Genomic DNA, 24,158 nt, shown 5'->3' with positions numbered 1-24,158 from the left:
CACAGAGCTGATGTAATTGGTAATGTATTTACCTCATAATTTACAAAATATTGTCATGTATATCATTTGATCTTTTAAGGAATGCTGCAGTGTACCTAGTGAGCATATTTATTCTATTTTTACAGGCAAAGCAAACTTGAAACTCCCAAGCTGTGGGTTGATCTGACCTAGGTTGTAAGTGACGAAGTAGGAACTGAACCCAGGTTTTGTTTTATTTTGAGATTTCATGAGATATTTATTTCATATCTTGATTTCGACCCTGGTTTTCTTTATTCCTGCCACTTCCTCTCTGAAGAAAAGGTGCAGTGCTATACTGCCTTCAGCCATCTTCCCCAGCACTGTTTCACGTGAAGTCAGACAAGGACACCTACAGTATTAGAGGTTCAGAAAGCTTTCTTAGGGTGAAGTATGATAGCCACTTCTCTCAGATTAGAGATTAGGATTAGAGGATGACTTTTTGAGACTAATTCAGGGAAGTGTATTTTTGCTAACACTTATAAGTGTTCTTGTAGATCGTGAAACAGTTACTGATTAAGGAGAATTTTTTTGTAGTTTCCTGTGGTTGTTTGAGGGATTGGGGTTTCTTATTTCCCTTTTCTTTCCTTTAAAAAAATCCTATTTGAGAACTTTCTTGGGCTGTGCCATCATTAGCACAGCCAACTTCACCTAAAATCCTAATTCTATGCAGAACACACTTCATTCTTTAAAGGTATGAACCCTGAATTGCGTAAAAATCTCTTGAATACCATATTGCTTTAATGTTGAAAGCTCTCCAGCACTGCCTTGACTGGTGGTCAGATGCAATGACACATGGTAACCCGTTGGACCTGGAGTCCCGGAATCTGATTCCTTGCCTGGTAGGGTGAGTTGTTGCTGTTGTTATTCACTGCCCTGCTTTTTCTCATCAGCCATTTTTGAGGTTGATCTACAGTGTGTGGCCCAGAGTCATGAAATTAAAAGCAAATATGACTCATCAGAACCTGATAGCCAAACGAGTGCTAGCTGCACGACCTCTCTTCATTTCCAAAGTTCTTGACGAAATAGCCCTCATTGGCAGGCCCTATTTTCTCATGACAGTCTACTCTTCAACCCACTGTAAATTGGTTTCTGATCCTGCCACCACTCCCACAAAGGAGCAGGATGTCAGTGCATCTTATTGATGGTGATGCTGATTAGTCTTGATGCCTTGATTTAAAGTGCTGTCCGCTGGGTTGTTCTTTGAAGTTGCTATTTATTTCTCTTTGTAATTAGTAAATATCTTACAGGAGAAACTTTGAGACTATGCAAGTACAGACCTTCCTTGACTTATGATGAGGTTTTGTCCTGATAAACCTATCATAAATTGAAAATATCGTAATGTGAAAGTACATTTAATATGCCTTACCTACTGAACATCATAGCTTAGCGTATTCTACCTTGAAAGTGCTCAGAATACTTACACTTGCCTACAGTTGGGCAAAATTATCTAATACAAAGCCTATTTTGAAATTGTGTGGAATATCTCATGTAATTTATTGAATACCATACTGAAAGTGAAAAACAGAATGACTGTATGGATATATAAGGGCTCTCAAGTGTGTTGGTTGTTTATCCTGTGATTGCAAGGCTGACAGGGAGCTGAGGCTCGCTGCCACTCGCTGCCACTGCCCAGTATCATGAGAGAGTATTGTACCACATATCATTAGCTGGGGAAAAGATAAAAATTCAAAATTTGAAGTACAGTTTCTACTGAATGCATGTTGCTTTTGTAAAGTCACTGTAAAGTCAAAATATCGTAAGTTGAACCATCATAAGTCTGGGACCATCTGTATCCAGTTTCTCCTCAAACTTTTACCCACTAAATTTTAGCATCTTGCAAGTGGATCTTGCCTACAGCCATTGTGACACTGTGGTATTGCAATCGTGAATTTTTTTAAAAAAGATTTTATTTATTTATTTGACAGAGAGAGAGACAGCCAGCGAGAGAGGGAACACAAGCAGGGGGAGTGGGAGAGGAAGAAGCAGGCTCCCAGCGGAGGAGCCTGATGTGGGGCTCGATCCCAGGACTCTGGGATCATGCCCTGAGCTGAAGGCAGATGCTTAACGACTGAGCCACCCAGGCGCCCCTGTAATGGTGAATTTTTATTTCCCTCATTCTTTCTACATTTAGTAATTAGATTTCTCCTGTGAGGAAATTACCCTCCCTATTTATTTTTTCAGTAATTTATTTACATCAGTGTGAATTCATGGATATTTATTTTATTCTATGGGCTGTAATTAAATACTGTTTGTTGTTCACATTCTTCCAGCTTTGGCCATTGGGATCCCTTTCAGTTTGGCTCCTGGACCTTTCAACAAGTTGTCATCCTTTCCTGAACACTTCTAACTTGCTACACCCTCCTTCATTTCTCTCCCTTCCCCTCCGGGAATACCCTGTATGACTTTTTGATGAATTCTACCTCCCATCTTGTGAAATCTGCCTCTTTCCCCAGGGCCATCAGTTTACTCAGACCCCTGTCAATCTCAGCCATTTCATTTCTCCCTTTACCATTTTTACTAAATCTACATTCTACCCCAGATTGTGATTCATTGAATACATTTTTTTTAATTGTCTTCTCTCTGTTTTTTAAACTTTAATACATCTATTTATTTTTTAAAAGATTTTGTTTTTTTATTTGAGAGAGAGCATGAGTCAGGGGGAGAGGCAAAGGGAAAGGGAGAAGCAGGCTCGTTGCCAAGCAAGGAGCCTGACGTGGGGCTCGATTCCAGGACCCTGGGATCATGACCTGAGCTGAAGGCAGATGCTTCACCGACTGAGCCACCCAGGCACTCCTTAATACATCTACTTTAGAAGGAAAATTTTAAAACACCTCAAACAAAGGGTTTTACCCAGGCCATAATCAGATTTCACTGATTGCTGCTAAGATTAGTCTTTTTACAGTTAGCTTATTTTAATCCAGATCTAAACATGGTCTACAAATTGCATTTGGTTGTCTGATCTCTTGAGTCTTAATCTAAAGCAGTCTCCTCTTACTTTTTTTAATGCCTTGTGCAACCCCAAGGATAATGTAGAGATACACCTCTCTCCTCTCCCCACCCAATGCCTAATATATCTAACAGGTTTGGTACTCTTATATTCTGGTTTAATTTTTAGTTTGAAAGCACTGATTTTTAAAACTTCTTATTTACATTGTGATAAAAAGCCCCACATAACATAATATTCGCCATCTCAAACGTTTTTAAGTGTGCAGTTCAGTAGTATTAATTATAGTCACATTATTGTTCAACAGATCCCCAGGACTTTATCATCTTGCAAAACTAAAACTCTATACCCTTTAAGCAGTAACTCCACATTTCTTCCTTTCCCCAGCCCTGGTGACCATCATTCTAGTACCCTTTTTTCCGTTAAAGCTCTGTGTGATTATGCAAATAATATTGGAAGAAACTGTGCCAGTTGTCCTGTGGGATGTCCTCTGTTCTAAACCTGTCTGCTTCCTGTGGTGTCCTTAAGCTTGTTCCTCTCTCTGTGTTTTCTATAAATGGAAGTTAGTATATCAGAGACTTAGATTCATCTTCAACTTTGACAAGAGTACATTTTCGGTAGTTTTGTGTGCTTGACCAACATGATATGGTGTTGGCTTTTCCCAGGGGCCCAGCCTTTTTAAGTCATTCTCCAAGCCACTGCACCAGTCACAATGAGGTTTCAAAGCGTTCACCATCTCTGGATTATACATGGGCCAGCTGCTTTAGTTCCTTCTTCATTACCTCTTCTAGATTTCTCTACATTCCTCCATCACTCCAGTTTGGTCTTCAGACACTTGAATTAAGAGGTGGTGGAGACTCCATGAGGGGTCTGAGTGTGGAACATTTGTTGAGAACCCTGAGCCAGGGCTTCAGACTTCTTGAGGAGCCTGAACTAGAGAAAGTCAAGGAGCACGACTTGACTAATTTTGTTCTGATGCTTCTTTCATGCCAAAACTGGAATCAGTGATAACATGGGATAGCTGACTCTGCCTGTCACCCCTGAACTATTTGGAACATATGGAAGATGTATAAGCCACTGCCTCCAAATCTTAAAAACTTGACCTGACCGAGATGCTACATACCTCAGCCTGTTATTTTGGCTTTCAGCTTGCTGATATTCTAGTGGGCTCCCAAGGATAATGCTTTGCTGCTTCCCTGTTTTTCCCACCCAATTCCTAACATCTGACAGGGCACTGCTCTTTTATTCAGGTTAATTTTTTTAAATTTAGAAATACTCATGTTTTAAGCATTTTTTTGTGATTATGCAAGTAGTATATATTCTTTGACGATTAGAAAATAACATATTTTTCTTTGAATATTTGCATTTCCCTCTCCCAGATACACTTGCTGCTAAAAGGGATATAAAATTGTCCAAATATTTTTCCTATACATAGATCTATATAGATTTTTATGTAAAAATATTTTTATGAGATAGAATTTTACCATTGGCACAGTTTTGGAGGGTGTCATTTTTATTCTAATATATCATGAATATCTTTCCAGATCCATATTTATGCCCCTAGCTTTTGTTTTTCAGGACTGCCTAGTACTTGTTTACATAAATGTGTCCTGATTTATTTTCTAGCACTAGCCTTCATGGTTGTAAACTGAGGTTGCTTTTAATTTATCTTTTATGTGTACATTACTGCTATCATTACACTTCCCTGATATCTCTTAGGCCTTAGCATTTCCCTTATCAATTTGCTTTAATGTCTTTGCATATAGTCATGTTTCCTAAGAAGAAATTTCCAGCAGCAGAATTTCTGGGCCAAGAGGTATGTGTATCTCAAAGGTTTTAGAAACCTTCCTGACCTCATCCCAGCAGTCTTAAAGTTGTGATTTTTTTTCTCTAAGGAACAACTAAACTACTCAACTCTCTCTCACTTTTCTCCTTGAAGAATTTGCTCTATGAACCCACCTAATAACAGGATTGAAGTCAGACCTGGAAAGAGTCACAGGCAAAGTTTGTTAGAACCCTAATTTTAACATAGTTTTATTAGGTTTACTTCCCTCACTAAACAAATAATAGTAAGCATATTAAGGAAAATTCTGGAAAGCGAAGAAGGCTAATATATTTCTTAATAGTCCCAGAATCTCAACAAGTATAAACCCAGGAATGTAGTTATGTTTACAGGTAGAAGAGCTCTTGGCAGAGAAGGGAGAGTGTGGGCTTTGGAGTAAGGCTGACCTGAGGTCAAATCTTAGTCCCTTCTTGGAGCCTGATTGATTAAACTTTGTTTCTGTCAAAAGGCCTGGAGCTCATCTGCATAAAAGAGCCTAATAGTGCCTGCTACATAGTAGGTACTCAGTTACCAGTAGCTGCTATTATGGAATATTTCGTTTTCATGTATTTTTATTTACTTCTTAAGACTTCCTTAATGACAGCAAACTACAGAATTGTAAACCAGATTTTATCATACTTTAGTATTCTCTATACAAGTAAGTTTTTCTGTGTGTAAGGGTTTCTCATACATGTTGCAAATCTGAAGTTCTCTTTTTCTCATTTAGTAATCACATTTTTAAATGACTAATTATATAAAGGTTTGATTAACAAAGCATAAAGCATTGTATTTATAGTTTTCTTAGGATAGATTTCCAAAAAGTGATATTATTAGATGAGATGTGGTATAAACATTTCTATGGCTCTTGAAAGATCCTGATAAATTTCTTTCTGGAGGGGCCATGCCATTTGTAGCAAAGGGAGGTACAGGGGTGTGAAACAGGTGACAAACCATCCTTCCTCCTGAGTCAGTAACAAGTGTTGCTAATCACTTATGCTCTCTGGCTCCACTGCACTGGAAGAATCTTTCACAACACAGCCCTCTGGGCAGACAAAACAAACTGAGCAAAGTTTGTACATGCAAAGAAATGTGTTTGCCATGCCTGGTATAAATAAGCATTTGAACAACTTTACCAGCAATGGGTGGGTAACTCATTTAAAACAAACCAGCAAAAGTTTGCCTATTTGGTAAGCCAAAAAAGTGGTTCTTTGCTTACTAATGAATTTTTCCACATACGCTTTTAAATTTCTTTGTGAACAATCTAGGCCCTTTGCCTATTTAGCTAGTGTGTCTTCATGCCTTTTCTTATTGATTTGCCCAAACTCACTTTACTTTAAAAAATTTTTTTAATTTAAATTCAGTTTAGTTAACATACAGTATATTATTAGTTTCAGGGGTAAAATTTAGTGATTCACCAGTTGCATATAATACCCAGTTTAATGGCCATCACCCAGTTATCCTATCCCCCCACCCACCTCCCCTCCAGCAACCTTCAGTTTGTTTCCTATAGTTAAAGAGTCTCTTATGGTTTGCCTCCCTCTCTGTGTTTCTTTTATTTTTCCTTACCTTCCCCTATGTTCATCTTTTTGTTTCTTAAATTCCACATGAGTGAAATCATATGGTATTTTTCTTTCTCTGAATGACTTATTTCACTTAGCACAACACCCTCTAGTTCTATCGATGTTGTTGCAAATGGAAAGCTTTCATTCTTTCTGATGGCTGAGTAACATTCCATTATATACATACATATATATATATATATATGTATGTGCGCGCCACATCTTCTTTATCTGTTATCTGTTGATGGACATCTGGGCTCTTTCCATAGTTTTTAAAGTAGGCATTTCTGAAGGATTAATGTTTTTATATTTAAAGTAATACTTGGCTCATTAAAGACAACTCCTATTTTATAGAAAGGTAGAGCTCTCTTCCCTTTGCCCCCACAATGCCCCATACACCATGAACACCATTTTCTTATAATTTAAAAATAATTACTAGATTCATGAAAGTAGTTGCCTCTGGGGAGTAGTGGGGAAAGGTCTGGTTTTCACAGTCTGTCTGCCTTTTCACTTTTCTACCCACGTGACTGTATTACCTCTTATAAGGTGTTCATGGTTTTCATAGAGCTGTGATCACCCTGCGTGCAATAGTGCAGATCTTATCTTTCCACCCGGTCTTACACCCTACACCCTGCTATCTCACCTCCTTGTCTGTTAGCACCTTGTTAACAGCTGCTCCAGAGCTTTCCATGTGGGGCCCCACATAGAAGTTCTGATTTTTCATAGTTGTAAATGACACTGTGATGAACATGTTGGTGCTTAAATGTTTTTCCAAATTTAGGATTCTTTCCCTCAAGATAGGTTTTGCCAAAGGGGAATCACTGGGTCAGGATGGGTGGGATTGTTTTAAGGTTCTTGATACATACATCCAAGCTCCTTTGAAAACATGACACCAGTTTACACTGCTGCCTATAACGTGATGGTGTGTGTTCCACACATCCTTGTTGGCATTATGTATTAACAGCATTTTTCTCCATTGGTAATTTAATAGGGGAAAGGGCATCTAATTTTAATTGCATTTCCCTCTAAGTTTGTTAAGCAATATTTTTCCTCTCTTTGCATGATCTTTGTGGCCTTACTACGTTTCTATCAATTTAAATAATCTATTTATATAATAAATATATTAATTCTTTCTCTTCATTTTGGCCCTATTTTGCCGAAATTGTTTGACATTTTCTTTGAATCATTTTTTGACAAGATTTCAGTTTTTATATAGTTCAATCCTTCCGTGTTCCAAGCCTACAAAATCTAAACTTCTCTAAACAGTGTTTTCATTATTTTATTTTCAGATCTATTTTAACTACTCTTCAATTGACTTTGATGTATGTGTGAAGTAGTCAGAATTACCCATTCTTAATTGCTCCAACATCAATTATTATTAAATGATTCATAGTCATAACATATTGTACAGTGTAGGATCTATTATCTGGACCATCCACTTCGTTTCATTGACTTGTCCTTTTTGATTTTACATCTATATTCTTAATTTTAATAGCCTTGAGTTTTCTACCATTGTACCTTTAAAAAGTGTATTTATATGTGTGCATATTTATATGAAAAATATATAATTGCTATTCTTCTGGATGAAAATTTATGTTTTTCAATTAAGTCTCTTGATGATTAGTGATGTGAACTTATAAATAAATTAGAGGAAAAAAAACATTGTTACATTTAATCTTAGCATCCAGGAACATACTGTCCTTTCAATCAAAGTCATTCCTACGTACTGTTGCAGTTGTGGATTTCCTTGTGTAGGGTTTTTCTTTTTTCTGTTAGAGTTCTCGTAAAAAAAGCCAGCATTCCAGGAATGCGGTCACTTCAGTGTTGCTCCACTGCATGCATTCAAGCCAACCAAACCACAGACTTCCAGAAGCAGTTGGGGGCCACAGATGCTCCTGAAATGTTGATGTAAGCTGGGGACCCTTTCTCCAGGAAATCAAGAGAAGCCTAGCAGTGTGTGTGGGTATGTGTGTGTGTGTGTACCCACACACATACTTATGAATACCTCAGTGGGTCAGCCATGCCCCCACCTTAGCTTCAAATCTCTCCTCCCACTGTTCAAATCTCTCTTCCCAGTTGGGAAACTCTGGGTTCAGTGCTGGTGCCCAGGCCATCAGGTCTCCTACAGGTGGGATCTTGAAGGAGGAAAGTACAGGACCTACTGCCATGGCACCTGGCTCACTTTAGCTTCTCAGGTAAAATGTTAGGCTTGGAATAAAGAGAAGAAGGGACCTGAGCTGCATAGAATCTCCACTATGATGTGTACCTGAGGGAGCCAGGTGGGCAGGATGGGGAAAATCATGAAGAGGAAGGGGGTTAATCCTCAACAAATGACCTCTTGTTACAAGATCTTTGATTTTTCATGAGATGCTGGAATGCTCAATTTTTATGTGATGTCACCCAATATTTTAATGGAGGCAACTAATTAAAAAAAACCCCCACAGGACCATGAAACATTTGTGGGCTATGTCTGGTCCATAGGTCCTATTTTGAGATAGCAGAATCACTATGGGCCAGATCCTCTGCTGGTTTCTAATCCTTATGCCTTGACTAGGTAGGGATTTAGAGTGAATAGATTAGGAGGGGCAGTCATTTGCTCAAGAGCACACAGGTAGAAATTGGTGGTATCATAACTGAATCCAAGTCAGGCCTATGTGACTCCGAAGCCATGCTATTACCTAGCCCATGTTTACCTAGCACTGTTTCTCAGCGTGTGGTCTCTGGACCAGCAGCATCCCATTACCTGGTGTAGTAGACTAGTGACGGCCCACAGAAATCAGGTCCTAATCCCTGGAACTTTTAAATTACCTTGTTTGGAAAAGGGGGCTTTTCAGATGTGATCAAGAAATGTGAGATGAAGAGATTATCTGGGTGGGCCCTAATGCCACTAACATATCCTTATAAGGAAGCAGAATGAGATCTCTCTCTCTCTCTCTCTCTCACACACACACACACACACACACACACACACACACACACATGTTTAAGACTAGAACGATTCAGCCACAAAACAAGAACACCAGCAGCTGAAGAGGCAAGGAAGGATTGTTCCCTAGAGCCTCCGGATTACGGCCCTGCTGACATCTTGATTTTGACCCAGTGATACTGATTTCAGGTTTCTGACCTCCAGAACTGTGAAAAAAGAAATTTCTGTTGTTTTAAGCCACCAGGTTTGTGGCAATTTGTTAAAGGAGTCACAGGAAATGAATACATCTAGGAACATCTTAGAAATTCTGAGGCTCCTACTGAACCAGAGATTCTGGGAGTGGGGCCCAGCACCCTGTTTTAATAAGCCCTCCAGGGGATTCTGTTCAAAGGTAAAGTTCCAAAAACACTGGCTTAAGGCAAGGGTTGAAAAACAGGTACCAGGCATTTTGTGCAAATGTGTTAATCAGGCCTGTGGCAGAACCAGAGGTGAGCTTGACATGAAGGCATTCTGTATTTGCATGAAGTGCTTGACAACCCCACAGGCATATGAGCTCTTCAACTTTATCCTGAACCAGTATTTCTCAAACTTCGGTGTACAATAAAGAGAAAGGGTATAAGCAAAACAAGGTGGTATGTGCAACAAAGGAAAAGATGGTGAATAGGCAGAGGGAGTGCCATATGGGTGGGCTAATTTTAAACTGGGTGGTCCAAGAAAAGCTTTCTGAAGAGATGACCTTATGAGAAGTCACCCAAGGAGCATTGGGGAGGACAGGATTCTGGGCAGAGGGAACAGCATGAGCAAAGGTCCTGAGGTCAGAAAAGAGCTTAATGTTGGGAGAAAGTGGTGGGAAAGCAGTGTTGTCACAACCCGCTGTAGGAACTAAATGTGTACTGTGTGACTCCGCTTGGAGAGGAATCCTGAAAATTTGTGTTTGGCTTCCTCCAGACTTCACCCCATGCACCTCTTGGCTGGTTTTGCTTTGTATCCTTTAGCTATGATAGCTCTTAGCCATGAGTATGACTATATGCTGAGTCCTTTGAGTCCTCTTACTGAGTCACCAAACTTGGGGGTGGTTTTGGGGACCCCCGAGGCACATCCCCATGACAAATGTACAATATGATGTCTCAGACCTCTTGGGGTGAATGAAATCTGAAGGTTCCATGTGCATAGTATTTTTTATTAAGAACTGCTGGAAGTTAGTTGCCACAAAGCTCTTTCTCACCCTCACTGTCTGCATAGGATTTCTCCCTGGTATGGATCCTCTGATGTACTTTAAGGGATGAATCACAGCTAAAGGCTTTTAGACATTCCTTACACTCATAGGGTGTCTTGATGCTGTGGGTCCGCTGGTGCTTGGTCAGGGAGGAGCAGTACCTGAAGACGTCCCCACACTCCTTACACATATAGGGACTCTCCCCAGTGTGAGTTCTCTGATGGAGGCTCAGGGAGGAGCTGTAGCTGAAAGTCTTCTCACAGTTGCTGCATTTGTAGGGTTTCTCTCCTGTGTGGGTTTTCCGGTGCTCGATGAGGGAGGACCTGTACCGGAAGGGTTTCCTACAGTCGGGGCACTTATAGGGGTTCTCACCTGTATGAGTTCTCTGGTGGAGATTAAGGGATGAGGCCCAGCTAAAGGCCTTTCCACATTCATTGCATCCATAAGGTTTCTCCCCACTGTGGACCCTCCGGTGTTGGCTGAAGAATGACTGATCACTAAAGGCCTTCCCACACTCATTACATTGATAGGGTTTCTCGCCAGTGTGAATTCGCTGATGGGAGATGAGGGCTGAGTGTTTGCTGAAGCCTTTCCCACATTCATTACAGAGAAATGGCTTCTTGCCGCTGTGGATGATATGGTGCTCCCTGAGGGAGGAGCTCCGCCTGAAAGCTTTGTCACAGTCCTCACACTTGTATGGTTTCTCTCCAGAATGAATTCTTTGATGCTGAATAAGGTTTGCCCTCTGGCTGAAGGCCCTTGCACACTCACTGCATTCATAGGGTCTCTCCCCTGTGTGGGTCCGCCAGTGTTGAGTAAGGAAGGATTTGGAGCTGAAGGCTCTCCCACATTCAGGACATCCGTAGCCCTTCTTCTCTGTGAAGCTGCTCAGAGATTTCACCAGGACTGGCATCTCGGGGAGGCTGTCCTCTTTGCAGGCCTTTATGAAGTTCATGTTCCAAAGTCCTTTCTTTTGGGGTGACTTTTCAGAGATGTTATGCTTTGAAGGTATCCTGTTGTCAGGCCCAGTGCCCCAGTCTGAAATAAAGTTTTCAAAACTGCAAATTCCTGTAAGATGTGAGAAAGAACACCGAAAATAAGATGGCTGCTCCATTGCCCACTGTGACTATTAGTCTTACTTGTCAGCCCGACCATGTTCTAGTCCCCAGTGATTTCAATCAAATACAAATCTAACTGTTGGTTAGTATTTATAATTACTTTAGGTAAAGGAAATTATCCATGATCATGTAGGTGGGTCTCACCCAATCAGCTAAAGGCCTGAAGAGCAAAAACTCCTAGAAAGAAAATTCTGTCTTACGACTGCAGCATCAGCTCCTGACTGTTTCCAGCCTGCTGGGCAGCCCCACAAACCCATGAGTCATTTCTTAAAGTAAGTCCCTCAATATATATAGTTTATTGGTTCTCTTTCTCTGGAGAATTCTGACTGATGTACCAGCTCTCTAGTGAGGCTGGACATCTGGGTCCAGGCTGGGTAAAGGGGGAAGCATGCATAGATAATAAGATCGGGGAAAGCAGGGTTGACCCACAGAGGAAAGAAACATGTCAAGGATGAATCTAGCTCATCTGGGAAGATGAGAACTTGGAAAGGGCCGACCAGGATACTGGGGCCTCAGAAGCCCATGTGGGCCGAAGTGAGCCCTCACTACCTCACAGCCTGGTCTCAGGAGCTGGATCACATGCACGTTCAATTTTAGGCAGTTGCTGTTCTTCAGTGGGTCATAGAACTAAGTCAGGTTCCCAACTTTGGTACTACTGACATTTTGGGCCAGGTAATTCTCTCTTGTGAGGACTGTCCTGGGTGTTGTAGGGTGCTCAGCAGCACCCCTGGCCACTTCCTCTCTGCACCAACAGCACCCTCTCAGCTGTAACAACCAAAAAAAAAAAAAAATATCTTCAGACATTGCTATGTCACCTCAGGGTAAAACCACTCCAGGTTGAGACCACTGCTTTAGTGGGTTGTGATAAGAAGTTTTAAAAAACAAAATAGAATGGAGTAACAGAGTGCACTGTGTATAATAAGGACAAGTACCATTTTATAGAATTTTTGTTTCAATTATATCAGATGGATACACAGCATGTGCAGTGGGCTGGGAAGTAAAATGTACCTTTTACCAGGGTCGTGAGAGAAACAAGTTTGAAGAACACAGACATAGGGGCAGTCAATTCTATCACAGGGATTGTGGGAGACAGGGCCAGAGGGAGAAGCAGAGAGGGGCAGAGGCAGAGAAAGAAATAGGGCTTTAAACTGAACTGAGAGGTCTACAGTACATTCTTTGTGGGCACCCTTCAAGGGGACCCCAACTGGGCCCTTGTTGACCCTCATCTCGGCTCTCCTCTTCTCCTCCCCCACATACCCCAGCCATACGCCGGCATATAATGAGCGTTCAGCGGGTGTCAGCTACCAAGAATGGGTAACCCAAGTGTGGCCAATTAAAAAGCTCGATCCCCTGGCCTCTAATTGGCTTAAGAAAGAGAATAGACATGGTCAATGGCACTAGGGCCTGCAACTTCTGTTAGAACTTCAGGGAAAGAAGGCTTCCACCCTGCTGGGACCACTGAGTGTCACTGAAGCCTGTTGCTGCTAGAAGCGGAAGGGGCCAGCCTGGGAGTGGAGCCAAGAGAGGAGAAGAGAACTGAAAAACAGAGTGGGAGCCTATAGAGGACCAAAAAGACTAAGGCCAGGAAGTAACACTTGAGCTCCTGAATCCAGCCATGCCTGAAGCCTGCAGCAACCTTAACTTTATCATTATGTTCATCCAGAGAGGTGGACACTTCAGGGGAAGGAGGTTGGGAGGACCCTCAGAGACACTGAATGGCTGAGCCCCATCCCAACATGATGCTGACATTCCTGACACCCCCTCGCTTCTATGCAGTGAGGTGGGATCTGAGTTCACTGCCCTTACCCAGTGAGACCAGGTTCCTGTAGTTCTCCAGCATGACGTCCCAGTACAGGGCCTTCTGGCCAGGACTCAGCTGCTCCCACTCCTCCTGGGAGAAGTCTACCACCACATCCTGGAATGCAATCAGCTCCTGGAACGACAAGGCCACGGCATGACTAGTCCTTCATATGGCCATAGGGAAAAGGGTCTGGGGTTGGGAGGGGAGTCAAAAAAGGAAAGAGTGGGTCAGGCTGGGTTCAGGACTCACCACAGCACGGCTGAGGCTGCATGTGGTGGTCCAAGAACTAGAAGAGCCCACAGACTCATGGAGTCTGGCATCCCTGTGGGGTTCTACAGGAAACTGCAAAGCATTCAGTGTGACAAAGATTTACAGAGTCCGACTTATGCCCGGCACCTTTCTAGGCACTGGGGATACAGACCAAAACCCTGCTCTGGTGAATCCCACATTCTGGTCAGGCTTAAACAATAAACCAGCAAAACAGAGCATGTTAGATGGTGCTAAGTGCTACAGAGAAAAACAGGCAGGGAGGGACAAGAGTGATGGGTGATTAGGTGCCAGCTAGAGTGGTCAGGAGAGACTACAGGAAAGTGACCCTGGACAAAGACCTGAGGGAGGGGAAGAGGTGTGTGCACCGCGTGGCTCCTGGAAGATGTCAATATTTATTGGCACCGCCGCTATTTTAAAACGTGGATATCTGTACAAAAATCCAAATAATGTCTTGAAAAACAGGAAACTTTTACGTTGCAAAGCCTGGATTCCTGCAATGACAACAGGCTGGAGCCAGGTCACAGTGGCCCCTTTAGATGGGCTGTGTTTCCAATATGACACAGTAGGACGCCCACCTCCCCACCTCTGGGATCTCAAACTCAAGAGCCTATGGGGGCTAGCCAGGTAATGGGAATGAATGAAGTGGGCTGCCCGAATGCTTCTACTTTCTAGAAACGCATGGCCTTCCTTCATCTTGCTTCCATCTCTCCCTTTTCTGATGGAAGTAATTCTCTGCTGACACAGGATTCATTTGCTGGGGACCAACAAGGAGGGTAGAGACTGCGGCAAACTGGAAATCCCTCTGTCCAAAGGGGACGCCCTTACTCAGCCCAGCTAACAGCTGTCATGGAACACTGGCCTAGTGTTGCTACCCTGAATGTGGCCCTGACCCTGCTTGGTGCACTCACAGATCTCCCACAGCACTTACCACCCCTGAATGACCAGGCTGGTGTGTTTGTTGGGTGTCTCCCACATCATTCCTGGTCTCCACATAAGCAGGGACCTCGTCAGTCTCGACCGGACTGCATCCCAGTGCCTACAGGGTGCCCCCCACACAGGAGGCCTGCAGATATCTGCTGACTAACAAGTGAAGCACACCCACCATCACCACTACTGCACCAGGTCCATATGCTCTGCACACAACCAGGAGTGATGGCCTGCCTTTCAGAACCCAATGGCCCTTCCAGGGAAGACCAGCAAAGACCAACCTACCTGGAGCCTTGCAGTCACAAGCCCGGGAACCATGCCCTCCTCTTCAGAGAACCTCTCCTGGTGGAGGCCAGAGACCCGAGCTGGGGGAGGAGGAAAGAGTGGTGAGAGAGGAGGCCCAGCTGGGCCATCATATCACGGCCTCCTCTGGGACCTGGAATGACCACATCCCTTGTTAGGGTTGCAGGAATGGGTTAAGTGGCCACTGGTTTCTGCAGCCTGATCCAAGCTGAGAACTCAAACTCTGGAAACAAGGTACCTGGGTTTGAATCTCATCTATGACCCACTAACTGTATGACTTTGGACAAGTTCTAGGACCTCTCTCTGAGACTCAGTTTCCTTATTTGAGAAATGGGGATAAGAATAGGATCTACCTGTAGGGCATGGTGAGCATGAGCTCGTTACTGTGGCAGATGGTGTTACTGGCCCCGGTTCTTCACGCTCCCTGCAGCTACACTCTTGGCCATGTATCACTGCGGTGACCTGTCACCTGAACTGTGGTGCCCTTCCCCACCTCTCAACATCAGGTCTGGCCTTGTAACTTATGTCGACCAGCGGTGGCCCTCACCTGCTCACCACCTCACCGCCCTGCAGTTCCTCCAGCATCCCAAGCTTGTTCCTGCTTTAGGGCCTTTGTCCTCGACCTTCCCTCTGCCTACACAACACTCTTCCTCCCACTTCTCCTCCAGGTTATTCTCACCATTCAGGGCTGAGCGTAGACCTCCGTCCTCAAGAGGGTGTTTCTAACTGCCCAAACTCAATGAGTGGACCTAGCCCTAAGTCACTCTGTCCTACTGCCCTCTAGTCTTTCCTTCAGAGCATTTATCAGTGCCTGGCATTATTTTATTGCTGTTTCTCACTAGAAGGTAAGTTCCATCACAACCCACACCATCCAGGAACAAGACTTCACAAGCATCCCCTACAAATCTCATATACAAGGGACAATGACACCTACAGATGAACACACAGCCACGAAGGCTCACTACAGCGCGACCACGTAGTTTAGATACGCTGTCATACTTACGCCCGAGCACAACCACACACACGCACGTGGATGCCTGGTAACCCTCTCCACAGGGACATACAGCATCGCACAGTGAAACGTATCACAACAGCCACACAAAACCGCCCACCACGTAAGCCCCTCCCACACAAAATCAGAGACATAAACCAAACTCCATCTCACAGAGTCACAAAAGTCACACAGGCCTACATTCCCCATCACACAAAAGCCCCCCACTCAATCCCACACAAACCCATAAAATGACAAACTACAATCTACCCTCGCCACACACAGATCTGCATTCAGTCAGTCACACAGACCCACGCATGAGTACAAACTCATACTCACGCACCAAGCCCTGTCAACACTCAACAGGCTCACCCAGCCTCGTGCAGGCAGGGACAGTCCTAGACAAAATCACACACACACACACCCTGAGAGACAACTTCAGACACTCACGAAATCCCACCTGAACTCTGACAACAAACCTTCCTCGGCAACGCCCCACACTTGCACGCGCACACACACCGCCCTCACTCCACTCGCAGGGCACCAGTCGCTCGCCCCAGGCACATCCGCACGGGAACACGCAGCAGCGACGCCTCACCACACGGACTTCGCGGGATCACAGTCACACCCGACACCACACGCCCTCGTCACACACACACACTCGCACCGAGTCACTGATCACAAAGTCACACTCAGGAAAGGACACACGCACAGACCTACGCGCGCTCGCCCGCCCGCCATGCGCACCACGCGTGCACGCGCGCTCCACACCCGCGATGCTGGAGCCCCCACGCAGCCCGCCGGAAGCGGAAGCGCTCCCGGCCGGGCGCAGAGCACTCTGGGAGTTGTGGTTCCAGAGAGCGGCGCGCAGGCGTTACGTCCCTGTGGCGCAGGAGCTTCATCCTCCGCGGGATAAACTCCCCTCGTCTGAGAGGTACAAAGTAGAGCTGCAGAGCTGATACCCCCTGTCTCCGAAGTGAGACCCCTCGTCTGAGAGGTACGAACCAGCACTGCAGAGCTGATACCCCCTGTCTCCGAAGTGAGAAGCAATACTCCGCCAATGATAAGGGACCGGAAGGCAATAGGAGGGGAAAGGACGAAGCTGCTGAAAGAGGCGGCTTGGGAAGGTCTCCTTCAAAGCGATGACACGTGAAGCGAGTCTCAAGCACGTGCAGCGGCAGCAACGCTCCAGTTTGGGGAAAGGTATTCCAGACTGAGGAAAGAGCAAGCGCAGAGGCCCTGAGGCAGAGAGAAGACTGATGTGTTTGAAGAACTGAGGTAACGCCAGCATAGCTCACTATGAAAGATGCAGGGGAGGGTGCAGAGGAGGAGGCTGGAGAGCCCGAGGCAGTGAAAGGGCACTGAAGGGCTGCAGCAGGGGGATGGCGCGGCCTGATTTATACTTTCACAGGAACCCATGGCTTCTGGGTGGAGGGTGAGTTTGGGAAGGTAAGAGTGAAGGCAGGAGATGAGAGAGGAGATCGTTGCAGTAGTCCAGACAGGGTTGATGGTGGGCTGGGTGAGGATGGTGGCCATGGGCTTGGTGTGAAGTGCGTGGGTTTAAACACACACCGAGGGACATGTTGGACGTGGCGTGTAATGGGAAGAGTTAGGGGTAAGAGAGAAATCAGTACGCCTGCTAGGTTTCTGCCCCGAGTGCCACTAAGTGGGGCGGAAACTGGGGAAGGCGCACGTATGGAGGAGGACTAGAGAGCTGCGTGTAGATGTGTTAAGTTTGAAGTACTTGCTACGTATTCACTCAGTGTGGTTTAGCATCAATGTATTCGTTCACTAACCAGTTATTTTTTGAGTTTCTATTAAGCACAGACGCAGTGCGTGGTCCTGGGGCAACTGCGTGCTGGAGCGGGCTAGCACATCACACAGGAGTTCATTTTAAATGTTCAGAAATGTTGCAAATCAGTTGTTAGGCTGTGGACTCCTAGTTTGACATCAGCTGTGGTGAGATTATTTACTCCATGGCAGTTGGCAAATGCTACAATATTGTTTTCCAGAGAGCTGGCTTTCCAGCACAGCATTGGATAATAGCAACAAGCACATGTAATCTCTGCCTTCATTCAGCTTTCATTCTAGTGGGGAATAGATCTGTAAACAACTAAACAATTCATTGAAACTGCAATGCGTATTTTGGAGAAATGGGAGTTCAGAGAGTATAGACAGAAAATGACCTAGGTTGGCCAGCAGGGGTGATCAGGAAGTGTTACTTGAGCTGTGATCTGAAGGCTGAGCAGCACGCTTTAACAGGGGAGATCAAGATGTGTTTTATTGACAGGGTGTCATAGTTCGATTGGAAGTGTCTTTTTCTTTCTTAGTGGAATGTAAAATAAGAGACTATCTTCCAGTCAGTGGCGGTTTGGATTCAACTGCACTTATTAATTTGATTAGGGAAAGGTTGTCTGAACTGGGTTTGTGGAGCCCAAAGAGCCCATGCAGGTGTGGCACAAGTAAGTGAGGAAAAGGGGATAAGAAACCGTTAAGTGCTCAGAGGTCCCAGCCCTCTGACTCCAACTAATACCACAGCAGCTCTGGCTTTTGTTTTTTGTTGTTCTGTGTCACATTTGTTTGTTCAGAGAAATGCATATTGAACACCTAGTGTGTGCCAAACAGTATGCTACACACACGGGAGATAGTATTGAAGAAAACAGAGCTCCACTGTCATGGAGGTTACATTTGGAGGGAGGGGGATAGGGATTTGAGGTAGAACAAACAAACTGAATAATCTAGGTAACTACAGAGGGTGATAAATGCAAGTAAATAATAAAACAAAATGAGGGCATTGAGAGGGACCAGGAGGTGACATGCTTTGGATGGGAGGGTTGTGGAGGATCCTTCTGAGGAGGTGACATTGGAGCTGAGACCTAAAGGATTATAGGGAGCTGGCCACCCAGGGACCCAGGGAACTCACCAGCACCTGGATGTTTTCTGTCTTGCTGAGTAGATCTCGGGTGGTTATGGGAGTGACATCCCATCACCTTTGCTATATTCTTTTGGCTAAAAATACATCACAAGTTTCTTCCACACTGGGAGAAGTGGATTATATAAGGATGTGATTCATTGGTGATCACCTTAGGGTGTGTCTGCCACACCCAAATGATTCCTAAAGATTTGTCTAATCTAACTGGCTCATCACATGCCCCTTTTGTCTTTTTGGACAATTTGTCTCTCCCAAGGGTAATGCATTTGATCAAGAGGTTGGTATTCTCAAGTAGAAGAGGACTCTTCAATCCTCAAGGATATTTTGGTAGCACAGCAACTGTCTCCTAAAACCTCCCCACAGATGTCTTAACGAAGTAAGCGTTTGTTGTTGTTGTTGTTGTTTTTTAAAGTTGTATTTATTTATTTTTAGAGAGGTGGAGGCAGAGGGAGAAGGAGAGAGAACCTTAAGCAGGCTTCATGCCCAGCATGGAGCCCGATGTGGGGTTTGATCTCATGACCCTGAGATCATGACCTAAGCCGAAATCAAGAGTCAGACACTTAACCGATTGCACCACCCAGGTGCCCCAAGATTTTTAAAGTCATAGAGAAATACAGCCTAATTTCTATCATTCAAAAATGATAGAAGCACCCTGAGTGCTTCTGGAGTAAAAAATATCAATCCTTTCCCTACCTTCTTCAGTTTGGGTAAATTGCCAAATCTATCTGAATTTTATTTTCCTTATTTGCAAAATGAAGAGAATTACAACCACATCACAGAAGTGTTTGAACGTTAGAGATAATGTATATAGAAGTGACTAGTAAAGATGGTCTGGGAACAGAGGAAGAACTGGAAGCATGATGATAGGATGGAATAAAAAGATAGATGGTGGCTCATCACAAGAGTGGATGTGGAGGAATTATTAAAAATTAGAAACTGTTCTAAAAAAATAAATTTAAAAAATTAAAAAAAACCAGGAACTGTTCTTCCCTTCTTTCTAGAGTTTAATGTGGGTGCATGGCAACCCAGCTGGAAACAATATTTCCCAGCCTCCTTTGCAGGTCACAACGGCCATGTGACTAAGCACTAGCCAATGGGGTTTTAGCAGAAGTGACTAGTACAACTTCCGGTTTACATCTTGAAAGTATGTTTCTTGCCCTCTATTTCCTCTATGTCCCTTCCTGAAGCTGGATTGTGAATGAGGTGCTGGTGAGCCATTTCCCACCCTGTGGATAAGGAGAACTTAAGGAATGTTAGAGCAACAAGATAGGAAGAACCTGGTCTCAGGATGACTTTGTGGCACAGAGACACCAGGATCACCCTCAAGCACAGATGTTTACACGAAAGAGAACTAAACCTTCTGTATTATTTAAGCTACTGCTCATTGTTTTCTGTGAAAGCAGCTGAACAAAAAATCCGACTCATACAAGCCTATCAGGTAAACATGGTAGAAAGACAAAAATGCCTTTGGCATTCCCTTAGGAAGGAGTCACGTGAAGACTACACAGTATATATGGGCAGGTCCAAGATGGCGTATTTTTCTTCTGGAATAGTTGCTTCTTCTGATGAAGTCATTGGCTTGCACTGAGAACAGATATTGAATGTCTACCCCTAACCATGAGAAGGACGTGAGTAGGCCAAGGTATGCCCATCTGTGGAAGGCCCATGGAAACTGAAAGGAAGATCTCCTATTGGACCTACAGTCCAGGATGTAGGGTCATTGAAGGGGCTTTTGGATGGAACGATCGCTACTATTTAAATTATTCACTCCCTCTTGCTCCATCTTCCCCATGTACATATAGTACCATTTACCTAAATCAATCCCATCAGACATATCTCTGTCTTACCTGGACATCTACTAGGGCTTCCTGAATGGATCATTGTCATCCAACTTTGTTGCCAACTTTTTGGCGACAGGTGTGTTCCTGGTGGTCTCTGGAGGCACTAACACCTTCACCATGACCATAGGAAAAATCCTGTGAGGGCGGATTTCTGGGTCCCTCCCATGTCCAGATGCCAAGTCCTAAAATGGCCCCCGAGGATAAAGCTTCTGCAGGGCTCCCTTCACGTCCTTGTTCCTCAGGCTGTAGATAAGTGGATTCAGGGCGGGTGTGAGGACGGAGTAGAAGACAGCAGCCACGCGCCCTTGCATCGGGGAGTAGCTGCTGCTGGGCTGCATGTAGGCAGAGCTGCCAGTGCCATAAAACAGGAGCACGGTGGCCAGGTGGGAAGAACATGTGGAGAAGGCCTTCCAGCGGCCGGCGGCGGAGTGGATCTGAAACACAGTGGCCAAGATGCGGACGTAGGACAAGACAGTGAGGCCAAAGCAGCTCATGATGACGCAGCCACTGACCACAAATCCTGCAGCCTCATGGTCATCTGCGTTGGCACAGGCTAGACGCATGAGTGGGGGGATGTCGCAGAAGAAGTGGTCAATCACGTTGGGGCCACAAAAGGGCAGGGAGAAGGTGTTGGCTGTGTGGAAGGCCGAGAAAACGAGCCCGCTGCCCCAGGCCGCCGACACCAGGGAGACGCAGGTCTCGGGGCTCATGGCTGCTCTATACACCAGGGGCCGGTAGATGGCCAGACAACGATCGAAAGCCATGGAGGTGATGAGAAAACACTCCGTGGACCCAAGGCAGACAAAGGCAAAGAGCTGGGATGCACACGCACAGAGGGAAATCTCCCCGGACCCCAGCGGGGTGGCCACCAGGGCCCGGGGCAGGGTGGTGGACACGGAGCAGATATCCACCAAGGAGAGGTGTTTGAGGAAGAAGTACATGGGTGTGTGCAGGCGGGCGTCGTGTGTCACGGCGGCCACAATAGTGATGTTCCCCAGAATCGCAGCCAGGTAAATGAGAAGGAGGGTGGCAGTGCTGAGCAGCTGTAACTCCGGGACAGCTGAGAAGCCCCGGAGAAGGAAGACGGATACTGCTGTGAGATTGGTCATGGTCTGCCTTCGGAAAAGCTCCTGAGCTGCCCAGGACACTCAAGGAGCAGCATAGGAGGGGAATAACGAGACAATAGCAAAGACCTAGGAGGAAAAGAAGGGGGTGAGCTGCGTCCGGATTAAACACACATGCACTGTCTTCCCTAGAGGTCTCAAATTCCAAACACTCACGGCCTGGCAGATACATACATGAGTGAATCTGGTGGTGTGTCATGACGGGGGCCGTACAGAATGTTCTGTTCAATGAGACAGCTGCTCCAAGCTCCCGCCAGCTGTTGTTGGGAGACCATGCACTGCCAGATCTTCTGATATTTGTCAAGAAAAGCCAGAATTCCAGGTTGTTTTTTAAATGTGAAATTTCCTGGGGTCTCTGGGTGGCTCGGTCAGTTGAACGTCCAACTCTTGATTCGGACTCAAGTCATGATCTCAGGTCGTGGGATCGAACCCTGTGTCGGGCTCCCTGCTCAGTGCAGTTTGCTTCTCCCTCTCCCTCCCCACTGGCTCATACTCACGTGCATGAGCTCTCTCTCTCAAGTAAATAAATAAAATCTTTTAAAAAATGTGAAACTTCTGGGGCGCCTGGGTGGCACAGCGGTTAAGCATCTGCCTTCGGCTCAGGGCGTGATCCCGGTGTTGTGGGATCGAGCCCCGCGTCAGGCTCCTCTGCTATGAGCCTGCTTCTTCCTCTCCCACTCCCTCTGCTTGTGTCCCTCTCTCTCTGGCTGTCTCTGTCTCTGTTGAATGAATAAATAAAATCTTAAAAAAAAATGTGAAACTTCCTGACTTCTATATGTTGGCAGGAAGTTCAAATTTAAAACACTGCGCATATCAAATGGGACCCTCAGTGTAAGACTTTTGGTCTTGTCATGTGTATTTGCTTCATAACTCCGTAGCATCTTAATTATGATACCCAACTCAAGGCCTTCCAATGATCTCTTTCCCCCATGAGACCATGAGTACCCACCACTGAGTTCAGGGACCACTTCTTACTTGTGTCTTTGTTTCCTGCCATCCAGTATAGGAAGTGGTGTAGAGTAGGGAAGTTGTTCTTAGGAGTGTTTTTGCAACCAGACACCCAAGGCTTTGGATTCTGCGTGACCTTGGACAAATACCTTAATCTCCCAGAGCCTCAATTTCCTCCTCTGTAGAATGGGGTAATGTGTGCGGTGAGGATCACATGAGGACTGCAAGAAACATACTTAAAACAAGACCTGGCAGGTGGCGAGCCGTCCCTAAAAGTTGGCCGTTACTATTACCAGTTTCTTTGTGAGTGTGTGTTCCTTATTTTCCTTTCCGTTATGGTCCCTGAGCTGCTGGGATTGTGTAATAAGATAGACATGAAAATATATTTTTAAAGTTCTTCACGGAAAGTATTACTTTTCTCACACTCCATCAGCACCCTGCTGTTGTCACTTCCAGTGGTTTGGAATGGCAGCCCCGGACAGCTGGGTGCGGGCCTGGCACTCCCAGCCAAGTCTGGGTGGTCTTCTCGGGGACATAAATCACCTCACTTATTACTGCCTCTTATCGGCAGAATAATGCCTGCCCCCCAAAGTGGTCTGTGTCCCAGTCTCCGAAACCTGGGGTATATGACCTTAACGTGGCAAAAGGAACTTTGTGAGTGTGATTAAGTTGAGGCTTTTCAGATGTGGCGTGTATCCCGGATGATCCAGGTGTTCTGGATGAATTGTGTCCCCACCCTCCCTGCTCCCAGCAAAGATACATTGCAGTCCTAACTAACCCCCAGTACCTCAGAGTGGAACCTCCTCTGGAAATAGGTGACTGCAGATGTAATTAGGACGAGGTCCTTATAGGAAGATGGTCATACGAAGACAGAGACACACAGGGGAACGCCGTATGATGACAAGGACAGATAGCGAGACGATGCGTCTACGGCCAAGGAATGCCAGATGCCGAGCTAGGCAGAGGCGGGGGCGGGGGCCACTGCAGGGGTCAGGAGGAGTGTGGGCCCGTGGACAACCTGATCTCAGACTTCTGGTCTCCAGAACTACGAGAGAACAGGTTTCTGTTGTTTGAAGCACTCAGCCTGTGGCCCTTTGCTGTGGCAGCTGCAGGAAACTAATGTGCTGGCTGAGAGCACTGTAGGGACAGGCAAGGACTTGGATTCTCCCCAAGAGCCTCTGGAAGAGGAGGCAGCCCCGCCGACACCTTGATCTTGGCCCCGTGAGACCCATCTCAGACTTGAAGTTCCCCAAGCTGTGAGATGGTGCATGTGTGTGGTTTCAGGAGACCGCGTCTGCCGTGATTTGTGGCAGCAGTGCCAGGAAATTACACCCCTCCCTCCCTCCATCCTCTGCCCTCTTTCTCATAGTCTGAGATTCGCCCTCCCTCATGGACCAGTGGAGCCTTCCCACATCCAA

The 24,158-nt window shown here is 45.3% G+C and overlaps 2 protein-coding genes across 2 annotated transcripts; both read right to left on the bottom strand.

Annotated features, from left to right (window-relative positions):
- Nucleotides 1-10,334: 10,334 nt before the first annotated feature.
- On the bottom strand, nucleotides 10,335-15,489 carry LOC123777381 (uncharacterized). The gene is made up of 4 exons (XM_087853402.1): nucleotides 15,468-15,489; nucleotides 14,887-14,966; nucleotides 13,410-13,536; nucleotides 10,335-11,553 (listed from the first exon to the last, which is right to left on the bottom strand). The coding sequence occupies exons 1-4, from the start codon at nucleotides 15,487-15,489 to the stop codon at nucleotides 10,469-10,471; spliced, it is 1,314 nt and encodes a 437-aa protein (XP_087709528.1). The 3' UTR covers nucleotides 10,335-10,468.
- Nucleotides 15,490-20,630: 5,141 nt separating this feature from the next.
- On the bottom strand, nucleotides 20,631-21,777 carry LOC148108342 (olfactory receptor 9G4-like). Its single transcript, XM_087853330.1, has one exon. The coding sequence runs from the start codon at nucleotides 21,775-21,777 to the stop codon at nucleotides 20,851-20,853; it is 927 nt and encodes a 308-aa protein (XP_087709456.1). The 3' UTR covers nucleotides 20,631-20,850.
- Nucleotides 21,778-24,158: the final 2,381 nt, after the last annotated feature.

This window comes from Ursus americanus, chromosome 21, assembly GCF_024610735.1.
Source record: "Ursus americanus isolate L20-20 chromosome 21, mUrsAme1.1.p, whole genome shotgun sequence".
NCBI lineage: Eukaryota > Metazoa > Chordata > Mammalia > Carnivora > Ursidae > Ursus > Ursus americanus.
Note: the sequence above shows the minus strand (reverse complement) of the source record. Positions and strands in the feature narration are given on the sequence as shown.

Excerpts from the sequence above, each read along its gene's own strand:
- LOC123777381 (XM_087853402.1), bottom strand. The coding sequence starts at position 15,489 with ATGCTGGAGGAACTGCAGGGCG. Across the intron at positions 14,967-15,467 it reads GCTGGAGGAACTGCAGGGCG|CTCGGGTCTCTGGCCTCCAC; the intron begins GTGAGGTGGTGA and ends CTCCTCCCCCAG. Across the intron at positions 13,537-14,886 it reads TTGTGACTGCAAGGCTCCAG|GAGCTGATTGCATTCCAGGA; the intron begins GTAGGTTGGTCT and ends TTGTCGTTCCAG.
- LOC148108342 (XM_087853330.1), bottom strand. The coding sequence starts at position 21,777 with ATGACCAATCTCACAGCAGTATCCGTCTTCCTTCTCCGGGGCTTCTCA.